This window comes from Strigops habroptila, chromosome 1 (genome assembly GCF_004027225.2).
Source record: "Strigops habroptila isolate Jane chromosome 1, bStrHab1.2.pri, whole genome shotgun sequence".
Taxonomy (NCBI): domain Eukaryota; kingdom Metazoa; phylum Chordata; class Aves; order Psittaciformes; family Psittacidae; genus Strigops; species Strigops habroptila.
The window spans coordinates 96,208,089-96,235,651 of NC_044277.2; the positions used below are offsets into that span (position 1 = coordinate 96,208,089).

The 27,563-nt window shown below is 39.5% G+C and overlaps 1 protein-coding gene across 3 annotated transcripts in view; it reads right to left on the reverse strand.

Moving 5' to 3' along the window:
* Positions 1-27,516, reverse strand: part of TGFBR1 (transforming growth factor beta receptor 1) — a 37,711-nt gene extending 10,195 nt beyond the window's left edge. For 2 of the 3 annotated variants that reach the window (XR_003991426.1, XM_030486012.1), the window contains exons 1-6: positions 27,370-27,516; positions 16,999-17,250; positions 16,378-16,620; positions 9,701-9,931; positions 3,064-3,231; positions 2,215-2,371 (exon numbers count right to left, since the gene is read on the reverse strand). Coding sequence is in view for 2 of the 3 variants with exons in the window: in XM_030486012.1 (XP_030341872.1) it covers positions 2,215-2,371; positions 3,064-3,231; positions 9,701-9,931; positions 16,378-16,620; positions 16,999-17,250; positions 27,370-27,448 (1,130 nt within the window). In the remaining variant the exon portion in view is untranslated. Of the gene's footprint in view, positions 1-2,214; positions 2,372-3,063; positions 3,232-9,700; positions 9,932-16,377; positions 16,621-16,998; positions 17,251-18,020; positions 20,271-27,369 lie in introns of those variants that run through there. The other variant, XM_030486143.1, reaches the window with a different exon arrangement.
* Between the last annotated feature and the right edge of the window lie 47 nt (positions 27,517-27,563).

Sequence of the window (27,563 nt, forward strand, 5' to 3'; positions counted from 1 at the left end):
TGTTCTGAAAAGCATAACTAGAATTCTGTTCATATTTGGTTTGGGTAAACTACAGAAAAGCACCCATATTAAAGCGGAATTTGCCTCAGAGAGTAAGAGAGGAATTCTATTTCCTTCTCAGTTTAAAGCTCATATTTTCTGCTTTATACTGCAGGCTGAGCTGTGAAAGCACAGTTCACACCCCCTGGGGTAAAGCTAAGCCTCTGAACAGAAAAGAAAGAAAAATTCATTCAGAAAGAAGGATCATCAGTCTGGCGCAGCACCTACATCACTCAAACAAAAATGAGTCTTGCTTGCTCCCTAGACCATACATCCTTACAACAGACAATCATTATAAAAATATAAACTTGGCCAAATATCCCTGAACCTGCACACAGAGTGTCCATGTGCAGAAGAGGTACTAGCAGCAGCAATCAATGGGAGTTAAGGTAAGATCTGAACTTTATTACGAAAAATCAGCCAGAGGTGCAGCATTATTTACCCAAGCATGCACAAGAGGGAGGAAGAGGAGACCAAGACTTTTATGAGAACGAACAATTTTCAGAAAGGTAGAAGTGACTAATGTCTTTAGAGTGGGAAATGAACTTGGTCTTGCTGCTGCCCACTGCAGCAAGCAAGAGTTACTACAGATTTACCCTTGTGGAGAAGCATAAGGCAGCGGCATCTTCATTCAGATACAGATTTAATACTGCCTACGCAAGAAGAGAGCTTGTAAGTGGGATTTACAGATACAGCTGAAAGGAGCTGAAGGATGCTTCCTCCAAAGACTAAAGAAAGTAACAGATTTCCATGTCTCTTTTTTTTTTTTTTGCACGTAGGTGTAGTAGAAAATACAGTCACACGATATGCATCCTGCACACAGCTAAGTCTGCAATGACAAATCCCAAAGGAGCCTGCTGTTTTACTATCAATGATTCCTGGAGACTTTGAGAAGGAATAACACCCAGTACTTTGTAATCCAGTAGCATTTCAAAAGTAAGTCTCATCTGACCATTTGTGTGGTATTTTTAAAATTGGCAAAGGATGAGTACAGAAAAGCTTTAGAATAAAGTAATTTCAGCAATATAATTGTCAGTAAATTTTCAGTACATGTTCTAAAAGCTTTTGTTCATTGGGCCTTAAAAATAAAAGTTTTTTTCTTCCAAAAAGACAGTGCTAAAGGGGCATCCTAGTTCATCGTATACGTCCATCCCCCTAACCCCTTTGCAGTATCACTTACTAAAGAGATATATAACTAAAAACCTGCTAGGGCATATGCTGAAGTTAATCACGTACAGCCCTGAACCACCTGGGCTTCCGCACATTTCTCTGTGACAGGCATACAAACTTCAGTTTGACACAGCACTGGACCTATAGGGATCAAAAGGACAAAATGTTGCCCATATCGCACAACTCTGTTGCTGTGGTTCACTGTTAGTGCTGTTATCTCTGTATGCTGTACAGCTGCACAGATTACTAAAAAAAATTAATCTCCTCTTCAGAACAGCTTCCAATTATTATTCTCTGAAGGTTCAGCAATGCTAAATTACAGCCAGTAACTAACTGCACTAGTGTTGATGGAGTTAAACACTCAGTTCTTTCGGGGACAAAAAACCAAATCTGTATTTCTAAATTCAGAAGTAGGCTTAGGAAACGGAGTATACTGACTCATGCATTGATAATTCTATTTACGTATTAGATAACAAAGGTAAGTGCTGTCTCAAGTTCTCACATTTCTCTCAAAAATACAATCCCATGATAGCCCGTATCCAAGACTCTCTACCTTGTATGTTCTACCACATAGGTTTCACACTGAAAAAAACCCCAGCTTTTAACTTTCACTCTCAATATCCTGTTTTACACTCCAGATTGAGCTGCAATCATTTCCATGCAACACAAGGCACAAAGAATAAAGATACAGCAGTGAAGTCTCAAGACTGTCACTCATGAAGTCTCCTAAGTGTTTTAGTACATACTTGCACCCTACAATATTTTGCAAGTTTTCAGTATTTTACACATGCTAGTAGAAGATGTCAAGATCCAATATGCTTTTTAAGTACCTACTGTCTAACTAAATAACCAGCTGGCAAGGAAGTGCCTAGGAACTCTACCTGCCTTTGTTTACATTTTCCTGCTGCTTGTGTTTGTACCCACGAAAAATCTTCTATGTGGGACAAGAAAAACCAAAGCATTTTATTGTAAATATCACCTGACACATCACATTAATGATTTTACCTTTTTGTTCCCACTCTGTGGTTTGGGGCAATATCAATTGTGTCTGTAGCTGAATCATGCCTAACTGCCAATCCTAGGTCTGCAATGCAGCATGTTCCATTCTTTTTTACCAATATATTTTTTGATTTCAAATCTCTGTGAGCAATCGCTGGTTTGCCTGTAAGGAAACAAAACAAAAACCAAAACAGAAATAACACATCTGTAAAAAAAGCAATTGCTACTGTTCTAAACTGGGTGCAGATTTTGTTTGATGTTACAGAATTCCTTCCGCTTCTGCTACTTCATGTACATTAAGGTAACTCCTGAAATCATTCATTGTGGATTGGCTGGCTGTCCAGAGAAGTGCCTTAAATGCCTGCCATATTACTCCACTCTACTGCTCCTTTTCCTCTTCTTGCAAGTACTTACTGTGTACCCATACTACTTGCCACAAAAAAAGTTTCTAATGTCTCTGGAAATAAACCCATAGTGCTATCTCAAATCAAAGAAGATTCTGAGGGCACCATTACTTAATGCCTTTTAATAGGTGTTTTGTAGGAAGGATTGTTATATCACAAAACCTGGATATACCATAGAAAAGACAGAAAAACTTCCAAATTAAGAAGTTTTATTAGTTCAGATATTATGACAGGCCCCAAACAGACATTTTTCAATTCCCTCAGCTCCACAAGGGATTAACTTGAGTATCTGCACTGAGTTTAGCTGCCTTCTCATCATATAAGTAGCTGTGTGCAAAGCAACTACAGGTTGAATGTTCTCATTAAGAAAAGAATTATAGTAGAAAGAGTATATATAATCTAAAAAAATGCAGTACTATCCACATGACAGGCTGAATAGTTGTAAGATTACCTTGTGTGCCAACAATTTCCATGTGAAGATGAGCAAGACCACTAGCAGTGGACAAAGCTAATTTTATCATTCCTTCCACTGTTACTGTATACCTGTTCAGGTAATCAAAGAGTGATCCATGCTCATGATAGTCTGACACCAACCACAGCTGAGTCCATGTACCATTGTCTGCAAAACAACACTGGCATGAATACCACACATACACACACAGAAGACAAGCAAACCGTATACACCACTTTAATACAGTGCTTATGAAATACAAATTATGTTTTGCAAGTAACTTCAGCCAATTAGACTCTTAAATTTTTACTTCTATCCCTATAACATTTAAGTGCCTCTGTAAGGGCTGGGACTACCATGCAAGACTTTCCAAATAGCTTAGTGAGTATTCTTTTATTTAAGCTAAAAGACAAATCATAGAAATCTGATGTCACTATGATTCTGAAGAGAACGATTCTCTAGCATTAGAAAGGCCCTGCCTGCCCTTAACTTTTCTGCTTGGGGGTAACAATGCTGAACTCATGATGCAAAACTAACCCTGTCACTATTGGTGTAATACAGTATTGCCCAGACTACACATAACTATGAAGAACAAGACAGGCCATAATACACACGCAGATATCCCAAGGAACACAGACGACAGGTAAGAACTAAATTGTTCGTTATTAAACCAGTGGACACAAAATACCTTGAAGTTTAAGCCACAGAGAGACGACTATTAAAGGAATAGTCAATCAGGATGGGGAAAAAGTTTGGTGGTTTGGTTTCTTTTTTTTGTTGTGCTGTTTTTTTATTTTTTTTTGTTACCTAAGAAGTAGAAATATACCCAGAAAAAAAACAAATCCTGCCACCAAATAGGTTTTGATTGTTTTGTTATAAAAGCAACTCTTATACAGCAGATCTGAGAAGTGTTTCTATAGCTAGCTACTTCTGTAAAAGTCTTTCATCTCTTTAAAAGACTAGTTATCCCATAAAAGATTTAAGTTTAACTTCTATCCTGGATTATACAGCCCCCACTCCCTAAGAACAAGTAAGAAAACTCAGCACAAGCCAAAAAGTTATTTTGTTATGTGGGAGTCCCCAAGGATTATTAAAAAGTGTGCTCAAGAACTAAATACAAAGAGTAAGAAGAGAAGTAAATTCAGAAGTTCATTCCTATCATAAACTGAAAAATTTTTAGTTTCCAAACAGGAAGTTCTTATATTTCTCTTCCTCAGAGAACACACCTGGCCCAGAAGTCACAGGCACAAAGTACCTAATCTACAGATTGACAGAAACTACCTTTATAGAAGTACTTATGCTTATTTCTAAAAAAGCACTTGGGAGGGGATGGGAAAACTTTCAAGCATCCCTTCTACTTGGATGGTTCTAGGGAGGCCAGTGATGCCATTAGAAATAATAAAATAATAATAATTTTAAAAGCCACTAAATGCTTCAGAGTAGGGAAATAAAAATCTAATCTACATTCAAACAAAAGATGTCACAGTTTCAGAAGAATTATTATTGCTTTGAATCAATATTATAGAGTCTTTGCATAAAGTTTTTCCCCTCTTAACTCTAGATGCCCACCTAAGAAGACAATATGCTGCTGATTACAGACCCTTGTACTTCAGTTTCATCTTATTTATTACCTGCAAGTCTTAACACTCAGTGTGTTTTTACCTTCCTTTCAATGGAGCAAATACAAAGCTGGGCTTATTATCCATTCTCAAAGAAGCCACAATTCTTCCCTATTATATGTCTTACTTGTGGCCCTTCAACCAGATTTTAAGAGGGACAGTGTTACATCCAAGCTTACATGAATAATATTACTTACAGACAAGTTGAAATGCAGTAATAAGTACAGTGTCCAGCTATTAGGTGAGACATACTGCATTTTCTTTACCTTGCTATATTTGAAATGATACACATTTGTTCAGCTAAGTAGAACACATTATGATGAACTTAAGTCTTCTTATACTGTTAACGGTAGTTAATTATTACAAAGTAATAATTAACCTGACCCTGAGTATTTTTGGCTGCACAGTAAACAGCATCTGCCATGAAGCGTTCAATTACAGGATATGCATTATCAAGTAATAATAAGTAATTACATTAAGTAGTAATTACATACAGTAGCACAGACTTCCATAACAAGATAACCTAATTTAGTTCATGTACACACCATGATCAAGAATCTTAAGCAACTTCAGAATGTTCAAGAACATTACATATGTTCTTGGAAACCTATTTAATTTCTGTAAAGAGATTAATTAAGGTTACTTCATCTGTTTGCAAGAAACCTGAAAGCATTTTAGACTATCAAAATCACTCAGAAGTAAAAGGTTTTTCTTTTGCAGTTCTAACAAAATTTGAAATTCTGAGTAAAGAAGCTTTCATATTTGTTAGAAGACTGGTTAGTTTCAGAGAAACACTAGTGCAGTCAAAGCAACATCCATCTTAGACAAGCTGCCTCTTGAAGAAAGGAATTTATAACAAATGCTCTATAAAATATATAATCACGTTTCAATTAAAATTGAATGGACGGAATTCACTTTTGTGAAAAATACTTTTTTCACATTGGTACTAGCAAAACAAAAATTAGGACTTGGCATATCATACGCTTGTTTTCAAACCAAATAATAGGTTTTAAGATGTAACACTACTGCTTGGTACAAGAGTTTTGAACCACAGACTTATGTTCCAACTCGAATGTTCAAAAGAAGTTATGGAAACTGCCTAATTGTATGTACTTTCCAGTGTCATGTAGTAAAAAACATTTCAAAGCAGAGAGTGAGATACAATAGCCTTTTTTAGCATGCAGATAAAGTAAAAGAGAAAAAAAAAAAGGAAAAAGGATTGAAAAGATCAGATACAGATAGGTTCTATAACTAGAAAACTCTTAGAAATGAGGTACTCAAGGAGATGTCAGGGAAAACACTTTTGTCTGTGGCTGAAAGAGGCCTGATACTTTGTTAGTGAAACAGTTTGACTATCTCAATGTGATAGTCATCTGATTAAATTGATGAAAAGCACTGTGTAGATTAGCAAGACCTTCCAGTCAAACTCCTTCTCAGGCTAAAGCCAGAGCTTCAGAAAGAATAAATGGTTCAAATATTACTTTTCTCAAGAGGAGGGAATTCTGCTAATTTCTCCGAAGCATACTGCCTGACATCATTCTTGGGGATCTACTTATCGCATAAGGTAGTCTGAACTAAACTTTCAGCTAGTCAAGTGCAGCTTTCAATTAAGAGGAAGGCATGGAGAGGCTTAAGTATTTTAGTGCATAAAATTATCTGAAAGTGTGCAGTACAGGGCTTCACCTTATTTGTAACATGACTACAGACAGGTTTGGTTACCGACAACTAATCAAGGGGAGCCTTTAGTACTGTAAACAGAGGTTGCTGCCTACTGCCACTGCTCTTCTGCTAGTAAAATATTGCAGATAAGTAGTCCCTGATACACTTTACAATTAAGTATCTAGGTTAAAAAGAACAAAACAAAAAAACCCACCCAGAACTCATACTACCTTTTTACATGTTTCAAAATAAGGCTACACATGGCCCAGAAAGTAATTTCCATGACCCAGCAGTATCTGAAAGTTAGTATACCCTCCTGGCTAAGTAAAGAGCTATCAAGAACACAAGCATACTACTCAGAAAGAACACAACTGCAGTTACAATCATTTACCGATTTTCAGCAGCACCTACCCCAGTGAATTTTGGGATGGGACAGATGGGACCAGCCCCTGTAGCCTTTTGAATACCACGTAATTGTGGGGAAGTAGAGGATGAGAAGCGAGAATGTGCCATTAAGGCACATGGAATGTCTAAACAGTGTAGCATAACAAGGAGTCAAGATAGCAGTTCAGTCACAAGCTTTGACTCCACCATCTGAGCTGAACACCACCGACTTAGCTAATCTATCTGCACTTGTAAACACTTTCTAATCTTATACGTGCATCCTTCTACTTGAAGGCACCCCCACAATTTTACAACTGCAATGGCCAGCCAGATGTCCCCTAGCAGTTGTGAAAAATATGCAGTTGTGTGAAGAGGAGACCTAATTAATGCCTTTACTGGTGGAAAGATTTGCAGCATAACACTGGCCCACACTTACACCACAAGCTACATGTCAGGAGGCAACAGTCCTCAGCATTCATGATGGATACATGAGAACCTACTCCTGAGAATTTTACACGAATCACTGAAGCTTTCAGCAAGCACTGAATTGGGATTGCACAAGTAATTGTTTTACTGCTCCATCTCCGTAGTTATTTTTGCAGGGGGTCTCAGACACACAGTGAGATTCTTAGTCTCATGACTTTGTGCATTCCAGCTAGGCTGTAGTAACTCCTGAATGCATTCAACAGTCTACCTTATGGAGAAATGGATGCAAATCCTTCACAGCTATTATTGCTGTGAACTAATATTTCATCTTGCTCCTAGCACCTAATAAGCACATATCAGTTAGCACTAGCATCTACAGTGAAAGACTGTTAATAGGTGTTTTTTAAGCCACTGGTCTCTAAAGACATGTTGTGATACACTTGCTCCTTTCAGAGTACCATGACAGCGCGCACCTGGTAAACTGGAATAACTACTTCCATAATGGTCCCTCTATGTTCTCTTATTTAATGGGATACAGGTGGCCTGAAGTATTCTAACAAGAGATGAAGTATCAACTTCAATATTCAGGACTTCCGAATGCTTAACCTAGAGATAGAATGGTGTGTACATCTTTCCTCATTGAGAGAATGCGGGTGGTTATACTGAGAATTCTGCATTAGTGGGTTAAAAATAATAATCCAGCTTTCCACATCTGTTGAGACAGCAATACTGTTAGAAAATACAGCCAAGAATAGCAGCAGTTTTAAAACATGTCTTTACTCATTTTTCATAAACCAATTACCAACTAATTCTCAAGAAAACAGGAGTCTTGCCCTAAACCCTTAAAGCCTTAAATAATGGCATGACCTATCACCTAAAGATTTTTTCTTCGTATGTACAGCATATTAACAATAGAAACAAGGAACAATGTTATATCACATTATATTATATTACAAGGAACCTAAAGATGACCAAGTCAAATGGAATTTCATCCTACTGCATCTGGAACCTACGCCAGCAATCAGGAAATTATTTTAGGAACCCACTCATTTAGGAAATCTTCCTCATACCTCTTCTGCACAGTAGTCAACTGTATTTTTTGGACAAACTATCTATGGGTTTGGGGCAAAATGGGAGACTGGTATGCTTAACCACAGATAGATTTTGTTAAAAGTTATAGCTAAGGTATTGCAATATATCCTTTATGCTTTTCAGTGAGACATAGTAAGGCTTCTGCAGAGGTGGATTTCCATTTATGTTTTTAATGCAACTGATCTATTAATTTTAAACCAGGCTCAAGATACTCCATTGGCGCCATCAGAATAAATTCAAGCTCTCACAGGTGCTATTAATATCCAATCCAACCTTAGGCATGAAAGTAAGATACTTTCTAATGGTAAGCATAATAAGCTGCACGAAAACGTTGCCTGGTATGCTGGAGATCTGCAAGCTGTTGGAGATTTGGTAGGAGCTAACCCTTTCCTGGAGAAGGGAAGTGTTACGCACAACCTCTTGGGTTCTGCTCCAATTCTAGAGATCTGTATAGATGTAGAAACTTGAAATTAATCTGATAATTAAAAGGAATTCTATTTACAGGTGTATTTCAACTACACTAAAACTATTTAGGAATTTCCCACAAAACTGAGAGCCCTTTACGAAGCCAAGGATGTGTGTGGATTCTTGACTTCCCCCTAGGGTGACAGAATTTTCTGTCAGTGCTTTCTTTGCAAAAAAAGACAAAAGCCATTTATGGTGAAACATGTAATTTCAGATTAAAATAACTGAATGAAACAGTATAATTAGCTCCTCTTAATGTAAGAAATTCAAAACTTCTGTTGGTTTTGACAAATTCTTGTGTCTTAAACTGGACAGCAGGAAAACCCAGGAAACTCATCTGACTGAAACTGCAACAAATCAAGTTGAAAAAAAAATGGTTAAACTGTTCCTCTTGGTGGATACTTAAAGGTTTATCAGGAGACCTTCAGGAAACAGGTATAGTTTTTTAATCGGAGCAAACTGATAATTCTGCTTTTCCAAATTCTTTTCTAACCGGAGTTCTTAATTAGTAACTTATCACACCTCAGCCTTAAAAACGAATCCTCTAACTCCTATTTTCTATTAGGACAACAGGATTAGACATCATCTCTTTTGGTCCCACACGTCTATCTTATTAGTCTGTAAGGGAAGTATAGGTGCATGTATTCAGAAATGTGTTGGGCTGACAGGACAAGGCATTTCCTTTTTGGTACCAAACTTAGCCAGTAGTTTAACTTGCTTGTAGACATTACAGCTCATTAAATATGCAATTAAAAAAATTAAAAAATAAAAAGAATTAAATTATTAAACAAAGCATGTTTTCCAGAAAAAGGAAAATGTACTTTTTTCCTTCATAAAGCCTATGAAAAGCCTGTCAAAACTTGAAATGCTCTAATAACAAATTTTTTTTTTGCTACTCTTAATTGGATCCTCACAACTTTATTTTCCACTCCATTTACCATCTATTCTAACTGGGTACACAATCAGCAAAATGAATTCATAGTATCACTAACCTTTGTTGTCTGCAGCTATAAATCCAAGAATGTTTTCATGCCTTAGCATAACTGTTTGATAAATTTCTGCTTCACGAAACCATGAGCGTTCCTCTCTTGAAGAAAAGATCTTCACAGCAACTTCTTCTCCTCTCCACTTCCCTCGCCAGACTTCTCCAAAGCGACCCTTACCAATGCTTTCTTGAAGTACTATAGTTCTTGCAATTGTTCTTTGCACAAGTAAAGGTAAGCCTAAAAAGAAGATTTAACATTAAACAGCATTCTAACAAAATAAACACTTATGGTAAGTAGTAAATGTAAGATCCATATGCCATAAGATATTTCTCTTAGAATGCACATAAACTTTCTTAAAATTTTAAGAGCTTCTTGTGAACTGCTAACTATCATGATGCTGCCTTCAACCTTTAAGGCCAGCAAAACAAGGCGCTATGCTACAAACTGCCTCTACAGAAGAAGATACAAGCTTCCTTTCAGTTTAGAATTTTGGCAGTTTAATTCAAACCATGAAACAATCGGGATTAGGATTGAGGTTTGGGGTTTTGGGGTTTTTTTTAAATTGGTGCAGGGGAGGGAGGGCAGGAGGGGACTGAATCTGCCAGTAACTCATAATTCAAGAGCATTTCTAAGTTAAAATTAAACCATGCTTATCAGCAACACTGTCAAAAGTTTACACTCATGCCCAAGTATGCCAGCAGCCTATTAGCACTCTCGAGCCAGTGTAAAATAGGAAAACATTCTTGTAACACAAGCTTCCCATTTCACAGCCCATTCTTGTGCACCTCACTATAATTATACTTGAGAAAAATACTTACATTCATGAAGGTTTTGTAGCTTTGGAACATCTACATGCTTCCAACTCACAGCAGCTCATACCATGCTTCAGTAAGTTTATACAAGAAACAAGAAGCACTGGCATCCCCCAACCAGGGTTTATTTTAAATCTTTCCTGTTGCAACTGCAAGGCTTATCACAGGAATCTGTGCTGATACTAAGCTGCAGGATGAATGCAGCCAGGCTATCTGCTCACAATAAGCTCTTTTGGTATAGGATTATTTTGCTTAAATAAAACACTTTACAAAGTAATCTATTACTCCATAATCACTGTTACAATAGCTGATAGAACATCTGCATACGCTATAGAAAATGAATACCAACTAATAGCTCAAATAACTACTTCGTGTCCATCTCTGGTCATTCTTTGCTAACAACAGCACTAAAAGGACATCTGATCTGGTCAGCAGCATTGCCATGCTTGTGTCTCAGTCTGAGGAGTGCAAACTAGAACACTGCAGTGTTCAAGAGCAGTTCTTCAAGACTTATAGACCTACAGGAATTTTCTGCATGATCTGTGCTGACAACATACCTACGTGAAAAAAGGGGAAAACATGGACACCATGCCAGTGATTAATTATTTTCAGGTGCTGCAATAATTCCTACTGAGAAAATTAAAATTTTGGCTGTAATAGCTGTCCTCAAGTCCACTGTACTGTGTGCCCAAACTGTAAAGGTTCATCTGTGAAGCCTAACCTTCATTCCTTATGGACAGACTTCTGAAATGCAGAAAAGGCCAGACTAGATAAACCACAGGACCAAACCAAACACTAAAAATGTAAAATTTCACTTTGTTGGCCAGAGAAAGCTTCCTCCTTAGTACTTATGTGCTATGGCAAATTCCACTGGCAAATGGTAAAACCAAGCTGATTTCCTATATATGAAACGGGCAAGATGCCTAATATTTATTCCTACAGCTGTTTCAGTAAACTATACATTTTGAGTTTCAGATGTATTTCTTTCAAGTTGCTGTGACATTTACAGACATCCTTTCTTGTTTAAAAGAGATGTCCAAGGATATCAGTGAACCTCTAAACAGATACTAAGCTCTAAACCTTCCAGACATGAAGCACTTCAACTTCACATTACAAGCACCCAAACATCACATTAACATGTCACAGTACAATAAACCCCCTGTTAACTGATCTACCCACCATGCTCCTATAGTTATTTTTGCAGTATTTACAAGATTCAACTCACCTCTCTTTTCTACAACTGTGCTTTCTCCTGCTACTGAACAAAATCATAAGATTGTAATCCATATTTATCTTACATCCATAAGAATTCCTTATGGATTTTGTTGTAACTGAGCAGTCTCCTCATTTTGCCATAGAGGAAACGCAGCCCTGTATCACCAAGTACTTGAGCAACTGCTTTACTGTAAATCAGACTGCCTGTAATGTAGCTAACTGGCAACAACTACAACATCAGCCTTTGACGTACACATTGGGCACAACTGTACTTCAAGCTCTTGGAACTTCTTTTAACTATGCATGAAGGAAAGACGACAGTCGGTTTGCTCGTCAAGCCCATGTTAAATTCAACAGCAGCTCAGAACATTTAGCATCTTTTCTTCAGCCATAGTCACCTAATTTAGCCCTGAAGCCTTCATCATCATCTTCATATATCTTAACAACGTACCCTCAAGCCTTCTGACAGTTTAAAAAAAAATAAAAAAGTTTTCTTTTTCATATCTTAACTGTACTCTGGTCAGTTTGGACCAATGACTGTCCAATGCATAAGAAGTGTGTGCCTGATTTGGTTAATTCAGGAATTACGTTCTAAAGCACTAAAGGTAGCCAACAAGAGCAGCTGCTAGAGCTTTGTTCTCGCTCATAAGTCTCAGCACAGAAGACTTCCTCTGAAGAATAATAAAAACCCCCAACCGCATGAGCTGTGAAAAAATCTTATTCCCTTCAAGCTTCTATGAACCACAAATAAGTTTTTTCAAGGAGTTTCACTTCAACTGACTCAACTTTACATTGATTTTTGTGACCCTTTGCATTTCTGAACACTTTAGGTTCATGCTTGAAGTCATGCATGTCCCCCATGCCCCGTTTTGGGCAATTCTTCCTATTTCCTTGCAACTAAGTTACTTTGTCATTTGTGAGTTGGAAAGTAACAGCTGAGCATCCCAATCTATCTATGTAGTATGTAGTTGATACTTAAAGAGATTTGCATCATGATCTGAAAATTGTTCTCAGCTCCAAAAGACTTTGAAATCCTTCTCTTAAAAGCTGCAGGTTCAGCAGAAGGATTTATTTCAGGTGTTTCACCAATTCCTTTCATCAAGCCTCTAGCTCTTTCAGGTCTTGTTCATCACAGAACAAGAGGCAATACTAACAGAAGTCAAGACTGAACGACAACAGCTTAATATTTATCATTGCAGAAAATGGATCCTACTTCCCTTTTGAGGAGGAAGCTCATTTTTAGAGTTTTGTTCAGTTCTATTTTATATGCTTCTCTTCAGACAATACCACAAAACAAAACTGACAGAATCCTTTTTATTTGACTTCAATCTCGTCTGGTCCCTCAGCATGAATTTTAAAGTAGAACATCTACTTTTGGTCACTAGACTAAACACTTCCTTAGCTGTGCCTTTTAGGTCTGGATTATTTTGTCTGTTCTGTACGTTTCCATTATGTTTCTAGCAACCTCTCGCCTAACAGCATCCCTTTCACACAGTTAAGTTTGATAGGGTTAAGCACTATGTTAACTAGCAGCTCTGAATTTTCTCCCTTCAGTGACCATATCCCCCACCTCCAGTTTATTCTATTTATGTACAGTCTTCTCAATGAGATTTAACTACTGCCGGCATATTTCAGAACACAAGAAAATTAACAGTTAAAGTGCTAGGGCACTGTGAATTTATATGGTCACTGATTGATTAATTTTGAAACAAAGTGATACAAGTCAGTGCAAATACATACACTGCCAACAGTACAGAAAATAAGTACTTGAAGCACCTCTTATCCCACTGCCATAATTCCACAGCACCCAATATGAGAAGGACGTGGACCTGCTGGAATGAGCCCAGAGGAGGCCATAAAGATGCTCCAAGGGCTGGAGCACCTATCCTAGAGATAGGCTGAGAGCTGGGCTTTTTCAGCCTGGAGAAGAGAAGGCTGTGTGGAGACCTCACAGCAGTCTTCCAATATCAGAAGAGGGCCTACAAGGATGCCAGAGAGGGACTCTTCATCAGGGCTTGTAGTGATAGGACAAGCAGTAATGGGCTGAAGCTGAAAGAGGGTAGACAGATAAGATATAAGCAAGGGATTCTTTAGTGTGAGGTTGGTGAGACACTAGCACAGGTTGCCCAGAGAATCTGTGCCTGTCCCATCCCTGGAAGTGTTCAAGGCCAGGCCGGATGCAGCTTTGAGCAACCTGGTCTAGTGGAAGGTGTCCCTGCCCGTCGCAGGGGGTTGGAACTAGACCATCTTTAAGGTCCCTTCCAACCCAAACCGTTCTAGGATAATAAAAGGGAAGTACAGAATGCTAAATAAGGCTAATACTTGTTTTACAAACGGCTGAACAACATGGAACTCACTGCAGCTTAAGTTAAGAGATTACTTCTAAAGAAACATCCAGTCTTGTTTTACAATTTACAAGGGAACACAATTTTCTTGCAAGCATAAAAACAAATTTGTGAAGAGCTTTCCTTAGGGGTAAGTAAAATTCAACCACATTTGTCGGTTTTCTTCCTCTGATGCAGCCATCAGTAGCCAATGCTCAAATACTATAGTAGGTCAGGTGCTCTGTGTGTCTAGATCAGCTTGAGTGTCTCGAAGCTCTGAAAACAAAGTAATTCCCCAGCATGCTGCTTTTACTTAAAATGTAATTCACAAACAGGCAAGGGAAGAGTCAGTAGTTTCTAACCATTTGCTCTGGAGGAAGAATCCTAAGTTTCTTCTAACTGGGACTCCCCACTTTTCAAGAGCGTATTTTGAAGGAGTACTTCCAGAGTCTTCAAACACGAAGAGAGGCTCAGAAACACCACAGGGAGGAATGCCAGAGGAAAAGGAAGGAATATTCCTGACAACAAGCAGAAAGACCAATTGACAACTAAGTCTGAAATAACATTAACACAGGCCTGACTTCTGATCTAAAGAAGTGTGAGAAAGCAGCGATGTAGAAAGTGGCAGAAGTGCTGTGATTATCTGAGAAGTTATAAGGGAACTATCAACCAGACAGTACTATAAAACAACATACACCTGCTCTTCTAAGGTTTTTGTCTGTTTGGATTCCTCTCCATCCCTCCCCCCATTAAATTTCTTTTCAGCCTTCTTTAGGAAAAGTCTGCAGATATTAAGTAGAGAGTTTTATTATCCTAATAATGTAACAACTATATATCCTAGCTTTCTGCATTCCAAGAAATGTAAATCTCCAACTCCTTCATGTTCTCTAAGTCTCTTAATTCTGTATACCCCTCCTAGAAGGGGTATAACTGGAGGAGTAGGTCCAGCATTTGCATTTATCAAGTTCTAGTTCAATATTGGAACATCTATTAACCACTTTCATTATTTGATTAGTTATCACTAAAATAAATGATAAAATCAACATAAACACAAACTACTAAAGCTCCAGTTCTAACCAGAGAGCAACTTACACCTATCACTATCAAATCTTATTTGGACGCTTTCTCAATTGAAACAACTCCCCACACACTCAGTGCAACCTAGCCTTCTTCAGTGAAGATATGACTGAAGGTTACTCTTTTATTAAACTATATTCTAAATATGCTCAGCAAGTTACATTGATTTTACTTGACAGAGCAATAGACTCTGAACAGTTTTACCAGTTACTGCCCTCGAGAAAGAAACACAACCTAGATGCTTAGGTTTTGTTGATATAAATTTTTTCAGTTCTGGAAAATTAAAGAATTCAGCAGTTGAGAATCAAACACCAGTATTTCTTTGCAGAAAGTACACTGAAAGGGCATGTATGATTCAGCACACACATTTGCAAGTAGTTGGAATAATTTTCAGTATTATTTAATTTTTATATATAGTAGAAAGTTGATAAGAGGTTGCAGTATGCAATCTGATGTCTCTCTCCATAACATGTACCAGAAATTATATAATTTATACAATTATTTATCTGACTCATTATCCCCAATCAACACCTACTAAGCCATATTTCTGTGACACAGACCATCACAATCCTATAAGCAACAATGTCAAGATTATGACAGCAAAGACTATATGCAGTGAACAGACTACTGCATCACCTTCCAGAGCAACACACGCTAAAGTCAGAATTAGAACGAAAATTCACGAAATCAAGGGACAGAAATTCTTCAGACATGGTCTGCATACTTCATCCATTCTATACACATAGATATTGCTACTTGCAACTCAAAAAATATCTTCAGTAAGGAGAGAACTGGCTAAAATATTAACTCATACTTAGAATTCAGAATATTACTCATATACCAATAGCTACAGATATAAATGAATTTTCAGGTTAAAGCTAAAGAAAAAAATTTCACAAATTATCTCAAAACCACAGAAGACAGTAATATAGATATGCTGTGCAGAACAAAAAGGTAAATGACTGCGCCTTACTAATAGAGGAAACAAAACATTTGCAATAGCTTAACAGTTCCTGCATATCAGACTGTAATCTCAGAATGAGAAACACTAGCAGCAATTCGGTATGTTTCTTTTATTTCACTTATTTCCGTATTTTGAATCTTCACTGATATTAAATGAATCTACATGGAAGTAGCTTTTCTAGTAATTTCTCCAGTTAATTGTAAGTTTAAGTAGACTTGATAATATAGGAAAAATTGATGCCTTATAAGGTTGTCAAAACCAGAATAATTACTATTAGAAGTGTGACATTACCTGACCCAGAGCCTGAAGTTGTCATATCATAAATTAAATCCTTTAAAGTAGTTCCTTCCGATATAAAGGGACGATCCAATGAGGGATCTTCTTCACTTGGCACACGATGATGAATTACAGTACGATTATGACAAAGATACAGAATCAACATCAGTGAAATGCAGACAAAGCACACAGGTCCAGCAATGACAGCAGCCAGTTCCACAGGTCCTAGATTAGAAGCTGGTTTTCCTGGAGTAGGGCCTGACAGTAAAAACAAAAGAAAACAGTAAAACTATTTCTTTCTTTTTATGATACTAAATTGATTGTATCTTGCACTTATCTTCAAATTATTTCAATGTATTATTTATAACTTTTGCACAATAACTTTTTCAAGAATCCAGGTAAGTATTACAAAGGCACAAAAGCAACTATGTGCTTACTCACAGTTTCCATTTACTTTGCATATAGGTCTTCAAAACTGTCCCTCTCTATCCAGAAGATTAAATTTCTTGTTCCAAATATCTTTAAATTTTACTTGCAGAATCTAAGGTGTATTGTAGGCTTTCAAATTCACCTCCAATTTCAAAACTGAAGCTTGGAAAAACCATAAAAAACCCCAAATATGCCAAAACCCCTTACCTGGTGTTGGAATTGGAAGTTCTATTTTATTGCAGTAGTCTCTGTCACAGCAATGAGAGAAAGTAAAGACTCCATCTCTGGAGGAGTGGGCACAAACAAATGGCCTGTCTCGGGGAATCAGATCAATCTCTGCTATACACATACTATTGTGTATTACTTTGTCTGCAGTTCGTGTTACTGAGGTAAAACACAGCCCATCTGTCACACATGTAAAGTTGTCTTTTGTGCATAGACGGCAGTAGCACCGTAATGCTGTATTGAGAAAAAACATTAATGTTAGTATTGGTACATGTTCTGAGTTGAGAAACAACTTGAAAGACTAAAGAAAGAGTTCAAAACACTAGGAGGCCTACGATCTTTTTGGTTGCATAAACACGGAACTGTAACACTGAAGAACAACACAAGGCTTTTTAGCAGGACAAAACCCAAATAAAATTAGAAGATGATCAGATGAAAGAAAGTCAAATTTAAAGCTGAGATAATCTCTCCTTATACAATTATGTATTAACAGGGAAAGGCTACAATCCTAGATGTTCTTCCAGGTAACAGAGTTTCATTACAGTTCCTCATACTAAAGTTCTAGAATTTTTAACACCACCATATCCTCTATAACATGCCAATCTGCTATTTTCATACTGAATATAAATAATATAATTTTTCCCCCCCCACAATAACCAGGGGAATAGCTTTAGTAAGTGACAAATAGGATGCTGCTGGCTACCTAAGATTAACATTTTATACATTACTTGATGGCTTCAACTTTGTACCAAGGAAAGGTCATATAAAGGCTTAATCTTCATTAAAAACACAAATCCTGAATGACCAAAGAACATATGCTTTCACACAAGCAGAAAATGGTTTAGACTTGTTATTTATGAAGCCACAGGAAAATACTGCTTTACATTACTCAAGTTCCTGGGTTTACTAAAGCTATCAATTGCACTAGGAAAGGAGGAGGCATGGGTAGGGAAGCAGGAATGACAGACTAATCACATCTAAGATGATCAGGTTACATTCTTTACATTGCAGAAGTTGTTGGAGATAGAAGACTACTACCTCAGATTTCTTTCTCCATATTTCTTCCTGCATTTACAGGACCAAAGCCAGACATGAAACGGTGCAGTAGCAACAATAAAAATACCAATACACTGACTCTACTTGTTCATCTGTGGAGAGCAAAAGTTTGCATAGAACTCGTGTACATGCATGCAGGAAGATTTAAATACAGAAACTTAGACAAATTTACAAACTTAAACATCCATGCCCAAAACACAAAAATGTGCTGAGCCATAAACAAGCCTCTCTCAAGGGTGTGAGGATTAATTGGTGGCAAAGCAAAAGATGCCCCAAAATCTGAAATTTGTGTGTTTTACTTAAACTCAAGAGTTTAAGATAACCACCTGAATTGCCTTAGGTGTTACACTCCTCTCAATCACTGGATATCACAGATTTAAATAAATGGCAATCTGATCTCAAATATACATTCCAACTCAAAGTCTTGATTCTGAGTTGTACCCCTTTTTCTGAAAATACCTTCTTCCCCCAAGATTTTGAGTCAAAGCATATTACTGCCAATCATCCTCTACTGTTAGAGTAAAAATACAGTAAAGTATCTGCTTTATGCTGTAGCATAATGTATATGCTACAGAATGAAAACCCATGTTTCCGAGAGATTCATCAGCCCATAGACTAGTCAGAAAAAAAAAGGGGCAGAGAGTAAGAAATGGAATTGCAAAATTATTTAGTATTAAGATTATTGAAAAAATAATTAGAATACATATAAAATGAGAACTGGCACATGGGAAGGTAAAGCTTCTTTAGAGTACCACTTCTTTAAGATATAATTTCCCACACCCCCATCAGAGTAGTAAGGCAAGTCTTATTCAGAGTTTATCTATGCGAACATTGAACAGTCATTTTCCTGTCAGTGTCCCTTTGGTAATTTACACTTGAACAAATTATTTTTAAACCCATTAAAGCCATTAAAGTTTCCTAAAATATTCACACATTGATATTTCTTTCAACTTTCTTAACAAGCAGGACTTTATCTCACTGCGTCATCCATGACTTTTTTTCCTATTTAAATAATATTCTTGGCTCATCCTAGCAGCACATGCATCTGAATGCCTACAGTAAGAGACATTATTCAGTAAGATTTATTTACATTGGGTCACTGTACAGAGGCCAAGTTACTTGAAGTGAAAAATGAGGTTTGGGTTGACCTACTTACACTTACTCATCTTCCTGATCTGGTGAAGTTGTAGAGACACGCTGACACCACTATGACTAAATAAGCATTTGGTGTCTTCTCTTCCTCGTTCATTTTGTTCCCACCTCTCTTTTGCTACAGAATTCCCAACAAATGCAATTTGATACAATTTGTACTTTTGCTCCAGTTTGATCCCACTATCTTCTAATCTCCTGCCAAAACACAGTACACTGTCACATACAACTGAATAGTTTTCTCGGCACAAACAGATCTTTACTTCCTTCTGAAGCTACTCTCCCCCTGCCTTAAAAGGGGAAAACAATGCCTAATCAGACCAATAACCAAAGCTTCTAGGAATACAGGTTTTTGCTGCTCTCTAGTGGGCACACTCTTAAAAAAATAAAAATCAACATTTAAAAATTCTTCAGCCCCCTTCCTACTCTCACCACTTATAATTCCTCATGCCTTCCAACCCAAGTGGATAAGAATAGGATTTCCATATTTTTCTAACAGGAAAACTAACTCAGCATCTTCAGCAACAATCCATACCAGAAGAAAACAGAATTGGAATATCCTTGCCCATGTCTCACTCTCCCATTATCTATGTGTAAAAGAACAGACTATGACTATGTGAATACATTGTAGGTGAGATTTACCATCAATAGGATGAGGAGACGCCAATTACCAACTGTAGTTAAATCACTTCATTCCTGTAAGGAAGTGTTTTCACTTATAACTGATCTCAAAGAGAAAAATACCACACTGTTGTCCTCTTGGAGATGTAAATTTTTACTTTGTCTCCAAATAGTCCAATGTTTTCCTCAGAGAAGCATTACAGCAATTTAAAGAAAGTCAGAGAGAAACCAGTCAGGTCTCCAACTTCACTTAAATGAATACATGCATTCCTCAAATGGGTTGATAGCAGCATGCGATAAGAGAATGACAACTCTGATGTAAGCTAATCTTCCAGAGACAGTACTATCTTTCAGGTATGATGAATTTCCAATCTACTACCACAAAAACCTCCTTCAAAACTACTTTACCCAAAGAGGAGAGAGGAAAAAAAAAAAAAAAAGGAAAAAAAAAAATGGAAAAAAAAAAGAAAAAAAAAAAAAAAATTTTTGAAAGCTTAGCCCATGTTTTCCATGGCCCTTTTTTGTTGTTTTGTGTTTGTTCTTTTTTTAAGTATTACAACAGTGTTTGGATGAAACCACTAGCATGAAGTTCCATACCAACTAATGAAAGGTCATGTCTGCAAATGATATGAGGCTTGCGAAAGGAAAAGTACAGACAACTAAATGAATACACTGAAGGTTATGTACACAACCAGTGACAAAGAACAGAAAGAACAGAATTTGGTGCACCATCCTAAGTTAGTGCTTTCTCTATTGCATTTCCTCATTGTGCCATGACCATTCCACATGATCATTCCTGCTTTATGTGGCCGGCTACCATAACAGTGAACAGTGAGACAATACAGTTACAAAAGCATGTGTGTGCATTATGACACATATATGTCATAGAAGTTATCGATAACCTATTTCTCATACCTCAATCTGATTTAGTAAGAACATTATTAACAGGCTGAGAGCTGGGCTTGTTCAGCCTGGAGAAGAGAAGGATCTGGGGAGATGTCAGAGCAGCTTCCAGTACCTAAAAGGGCCTATAAGAATGCTGGAGAGACGCTTTTTACAAGAGCATGTAAGGCAAGGACAAGGCTTTAAACTGACAGAGGGGGGATTTAGATATTAGGAAGTTTTTCCCTGTGAGGGTGGTGAGGCCCTGGCACAGGTTGCCCAGAGAAGCTGTGGCTGCCCCATCCCTGGCAATGCTCAAGGCCAGGCTGGACCAAGTCTTGGGCAACCTTGTCTAGTGGAAGGTGTCCCTGCCCATGGCAGGGGGTTGGAAATAAATGATCTTTAAGGTCCCTTCCAACCCAAACTATTCTATGATTAATCTCTTGTGTTGAATACAATTACTTGGGTAATTTCTCAGGCTCAGACTCTCAGTTTGACAGTCTGGTATTTCCTTTAAGAAGTCTCTCTTCCATGGGTGTTGCAGCCTGGAAAGCCCACAGTGAGAGTAAAGCAAGCTGGTGACATAATTTAGACACAACCTACACAGCTTGAAGAGACTTAAAATAAGCTTGTTCCCAAAAGCTCCGATATTAATGTCACATACAAAATACGAACAGAGAATTAAGCACACCCTATCCGCTTCACTTTCAGAAGTCTGTACCATCAGGTACCTATGGAAACAGTCTTTTTTGTCTCTTCTTGTCTTTCTGAAGCAGGAAAATAGCACAAACCGTTTATTTTTAGAATCATGTAAGACCCTGTGAATCACTATATAGTATTTGCTAACATCCTGCAAAACTACTTCAACCAGACAGTTTAGCATAGAACACCTTCAGCCAAAGAATTTTTGGTTGGAAATTGCATGTTGAAATGCTGTCTTTCAAAGGATGCTAACAAAGGGTATTATGGCAGTTAAAACTTGTGAGATGCTCTAAAAAAACCAAAACATCTCAAACCAAATTTCATTAAGAGCAATTATCCATTTTATATCATAGAATCACAAAATGGTTTGGGACCTTAAAGATCATCCAGTTCCGACCTCCTGCCATGGGCAGGGGCACCTTCCACTAGACCAGGTTGCTCAAATAAAAATATTGTTAATATTTTTATTTATTTACTGAAAGACAAACAGTCTCCACCCCCCAACATCAGCAAGGATAGAGGCTCTTCAGGAAAGACAGGCTGGGGAGACTAGGAGGGGGTGTCACCCGCTATATCAATGATCAGCTGGCGTGCATAGATGTCTGCATGGGGATGGATGAGGAGCCAACTGAGAACTTCTAGGCCAGTATTACAGTGAGGGCAGGGGCAGGTGACATTACAGTAGAGGGGGTCTGCTACAGGCCACCCAACAAGGAAGATCAAATGGATGAGGCCCTTTATAGACAGATAGGTGCAGACTCATGTTCACAAGCTCTGTTCTTCATAAGGGACTTCAACCACCCCAATACGTGCTGGAGGGACAACACAGCATGGCATAAGCAATCCAGGAAGTTCCTCTAATGCATTGATAAATCCTTTCTCCAAGTGATAAAGGAGATTAAGAGACAATAAGAGGGGCTATGCTGGACCTTGTTCCCACCAGTGGAGGCGGGGGGGGTGGGGGCTGTGGGGAACGCGAAGTTCAAGGTCAGACCTGGCTGCAGTGACCACAAAACAATAGAGTTTGAGATCCTTAGGGTGACAAGGAGGGTGTGCAGCAAGCTACTACCCTGAACTTCAGGAGAGCAGACTGGCCTCTTAATGGATCTGCTCGGTGGACTGACATAGGGTAAAGCCCTGGAAGGAAGAGAGGTTTAAGACCCCTCTAAGGAACCTGAAGGTGCATAAGTCCATGGGACCTGATGAGATGCATCCACAGGTCCTGAGGGAACTGGTGGATGAAGCTGCCAAGCCACTACCCAGCATGTTTGAGAAGTCATGGCACTCTGGTGAAGTTCCCACTGACTGGAAAAGAGAAAATATAATCCCCATGTTTAAGAAAGGAATAAAGGAAGACAGAAGAAACTACAGGCCAGTCAGTCTCACCTCAGTGCCTGGCAAGATCATGGAGCAGATCCTCCTGGAAACTATGCTAAGGCACATGAACAATAAGCGGGTGACTGGTGACAGCCAACATGGCTTCACTAAGAGCAAATCAAAGCCTCACAAATATTGTGGCCTATGGTGATGGGACTACAGCATTGGTGGATGTGGGAAGAGCAAATGACATCATTTACCTGGACTTGTGCAAAGTTTTAACACTAAGCTGCGTGACATCCTTGCCTCTAAGTTGGAGAGGCATGGACTTGATGGATGGCTCAGCAGATAAGGAACTGGCTGGACAGTTGCACTCAAAGAGTTGTGCTCAATGGCTCCATGTCCAAGTGGACACCAGTGATGAGTGCTGTTCCTCACGGGTCAATATTGGGACCATCCAACAACTTTGATTGACAGCAACATGGACAGTGGGATCAAGCACCCTCAGCAAATTATCTGATGATACCAGCTGCGTGGTGCGGTTGACAAGCTGGAGGGAAGGGATGCCATCCAGAGGGACCTGAACAGACTGGAAAGGTGGGCTCCTGTGAACCTCATCGAGTTGAACAAGGCCAAGTGCAAGGTTCTACACCTGGGTTGGGGCAATCCCAAGCACAAATACAGGCTAGGCAGAAACTGGACTGAGAGTAACCCCGAGAAGGACTTGGTGGTGTTGATCAGTGATAAGTTCACCATGACCCAGCAGTGTGCACTTGCAGCCCAGAAACCAACCATGTCCTGGGCTGCATCACCAGCAACGTGAGAAGGAGGCTGAGGGAGGGGATTCTCCCCCTTTACTCTGCTCTCACAAGACCCTACCTGCAGTCCTGCATTCACCTCTGTGGCCCCCAACCTGAGAAGGATTTGGACTTGTTGAAGTGAGTCCAAAGGAGGCCACAAAGATGCTCTGAGGGCTGGAGTGGTTCTATGGAGACAGGCTGAGAGTTGGGCTTGTCCAGTCTGGAGAAGAGAAGGCTGCATGAAGACGTCACAGCAGCCTTCCAGTATCTGGAGGGGGCTCACAAGGATGCCAGAGAGGGACTCTTCATCAGGGATTGTAGTGATAGAACAAGCGGTAATGAGTTCATACTGAAAGACGGTAGACAGAGATTAGATATAAGGAAGGAACTCTTTACAGTGAGGTTGGTGAGACATTAGCACAGGTTGCACAGAGAAGTTGTGGCTGCCCCATCCCTGGAAGTGTTCAAGGCTAAGTTAGATGGGGCTTGCAGAAACCTGGTCTAGTGGAAGGCACTCCAACCCTGTGCCACAGGAGAGTCTAGACGATCCTTAAGGTACCTTCCAAACCAAAACATTCTATGATTCCATGAAAATACAATTTTTGAAACAAAAGTTTCACTGGAAAGTGAAAGTTCACCAGAAGAACCATCAGGACTCTCGGTTCCACAAGAGGTAGTTTCAAGGGATAAAGGGACAAGGCTGTATGATATGCAAGAGACAGTAATAGATTTTGGGGGAGATGAGTAGGAGGACTGTATTGTTTACTTGTAGTTTTTCCCCTCTCCTACAAAATTTGCCAGAAGCAAAAAAGCATAATACAGAACAGTGTTGTCATTCTCTTATTCAGACAATTCCCTCAAACAATACACCTGACTCATCTCTGAACTCTTCTAGCTCAAGATATAAAAATGACATCTTAGGTCTTAAAATTTCTGGAACATGCGTACATTTTTTCAAGCCATGATATTTCAAGAGCTGCACTGACTAATTCTTCTCACAAAGGCACAAAGTAAGTTTAACTTTTGTAAAGAAACAGCACTGGATGTCAAGTTTTCATGACAACTTTCGCATAGATTTCATCTATCTTTGTCAAGCAAAACTTCCACTGAAAACAGTAGTTTTGGTAAACAAAGTGATGCACTCAAGAAAACAGACAAACTACTTTATTAAGGCAATATTCTCAACTTGCAAGTACTGATAAAACCTTGTGAAAAATCCCAGCTTCAAAAAAAGCAATATTATCTTCTCCGTAGTGCAGGTGCCAAGTTGTACTACCATTTTTTTTTCGCAGCTCATCCATAAACCTACTCACAGGTATGTTCATGCCTCCTGCAGCAAGATGTATTAAAAATCTACTTCTGGTATCTTTCACAGAAGAGTATGCTTTAGAAAAAACAAAAGAAAGTTATAAGCCTAGATTATAATTTTACTAACATTATGAAAACTGAAAGAATAGTCATTTGTGCTTTTAAATTCATTTCAGCATACAAATCACAGCTCCATCATTATATGTGATTAGGAGCAATTGTGTGAATGCAAGAATTTCCAAGAGATGACTCCTCACAATTTTGGGGAGACCAAAATCTACTGCTCACACAGTTCAATAAATAAATAAAGCAAGCTAAATTTTAGACTGTCTTAAAAATGTGGGGTGTTCTACTGTTCAGCTAGCTGCTGTGACTCATTACAGGCCTGATCTCCACATGGTGATATAAACCATATCACAAGACAATTCATTCACCCAATACCACTGGTACACTGCAGAACAACAGCATCAGAAGTCAGAAAATGTCTAACTTCTGTCAACCCATGATAATGCTAAGTAACAGTAGCCAAATCATACCTTGCACTTCCTTGTCAACTCAGACCACAATGTTCTAATTAACCCCTTACCAGTACCAGGACTGGTATGTGAGTTATGGATCAAGAACGCTGGATCCCCCATATTCTCTTGGATAAAGAGGATTTCTCTCTCTTTAAAAAAAGAAAGAAAAAAGCCATATGCAAACCAACAACCACCAGCACCACCAAAACAAAGGTAGCACACCACTAGTTCCATCCTTAAGTTTTTGTAAGGAAGTCTATTGCCTTGTTTTCATATAAAGTTTTTAGACATTAATTTCATGACTGATATTAAGTGAAAACTGTTGACTGATCAGAGGCATTAAGAGGGAAAAGTTCAAAGCTCGAATCAAGATAAATTTCCTTCAACATCTAAATTGGATGTGTTACATAAGAAAGCTTTAAATTATTGAAGCCTGTTACAGCTTTTCAAGAACACAAGAACCATGGGTAACTGAAGTTTAATTCACTGTTTCCCCATAAAGGATTCTCCATCTTCTTCAATAAGAATATGGGCAATTAACACAGCATTTTAGTGTAGCAACTTACGCATTCTTTAAGTAATACTTTCTTTAATGCACAAGTACCATCTTAAATTGAATTATAAACAGCATGGTAAAAATACAGATGAAGGGATGTCTTAAAGCTACAACTGAGTGCTTCTCCACTTCCTCTTTAGAACCCAAAGCAATATGCAATTCACCTACAGAGGAATTCAGGAAGTGGACCAATTATAAAATGCAGATTTTGTGTGTCTGTCATCACCATCATCTAACTTACCGCAGATAAAAATGAAACCTAAACCAATTAGCTTAGGGTGTCTATAACATTTGTATATCCTATCAGGGCATACAGCCCAAACTGCTAACTGAAGAACAAAACTGTTTGGTTTTTTTAATGGAAAATTATCTATTTCTTGTATTTCTGAATGCTACTAAGAACTCCTGTTTCATGCATTAGCTCTGCAACAGCACAGCTCTGAAAGCTTATCTCTCTTACAAGAGAACATAGGTACAGAATGCTGGAGGTACAAAACCGTTTCACTGTACAAGGTTCACCAAAGACTTTATTTCTGCATGGCTTGGACCTTACAGACCATTCAGGTTAGCTGTCTGACCGTAACTGAGAGATCACCTCTATATCCACGCTACTAGCTTTCAGAGCAGACGCTGCCAGCACACCACAATGTGGCGTGTAACGGAGCTAAAGCATCTGACGTGGGAGTTAAGGGAGTCTTTTACCTTCACTACGTGGAACATTCAACACGTATCTACACGAGCAGACGCCGCTTGTCTCTCCTCCCCCGTGACACTGTTTGTAAGCGCTCCTCAGGAGCTCTTTTCCCCAGTCTGGTGCCTAAGCTAGCGCACCCCGGGCACAGGGAGGGTAGCTCTCAGGGACGGAGATACAGAGGAGGGTGCTCCGCCATCGATAACCAAATTACCTTCACGAGGCACGGCCACCCGAACCCGCATGGGAAAGGAAGGGCTGGAGCCGGCCACAGTCCACAGGGGCCGACGGGCTCACGGGGCTGGGGGCGCGGGAAAGTTACCCCAGGCAGAGCCACCCGAGGCGGCAAAGCAGGCACTGGCAGGGCGCGGGTGTCAAGGGGAGCCGCCACGGTACCGCGTCAACCCCTCACCACTGCCCCTCCTCACCCGGCCGCACCACGTCTGCCCCGCGCCTCGGCCCCTCCCGCGGAGCCGCCACTGTACTCGGCCAACAAAGGGACGAGCACTCCCCGGGCTCCGCTGGCCTCGGACACCGGGCGGGTGGGAGGGGTGGGAGGGGTAGAGGGGAGGAAGGCGACTCCGCCCCAGCCGGCCCCTCCGCCATGTTGTTGAAAGGAACCGACGGGGACCCGCAGCTCCCCACCGCTCTCCTTCCCCCTCCCCACTCCCCCCCGCTCCAAGCACCACCTTACCCGCTCCCTCCCATCTTCTCTCTCCCTTCCTTCCTTCCCTCAGACACGCGTGCACTCACCGGCCGCTCCGGGGAAGAGCGGCGCGGACACCACCAGGCACAGCAGGGCCCAGAGCCGCCGAGTGGCCGCTACCGCCATGGTCCGGTCCCGAAACCGTAGAGCCAGGGCGCGCGCGCGCACCCGCGCGCCAGGATTCCGCCTATCGCGGCCCCGCCCTCGCCCTCCTCCTCCTCCCGCCCCCGAGAGAAAAACA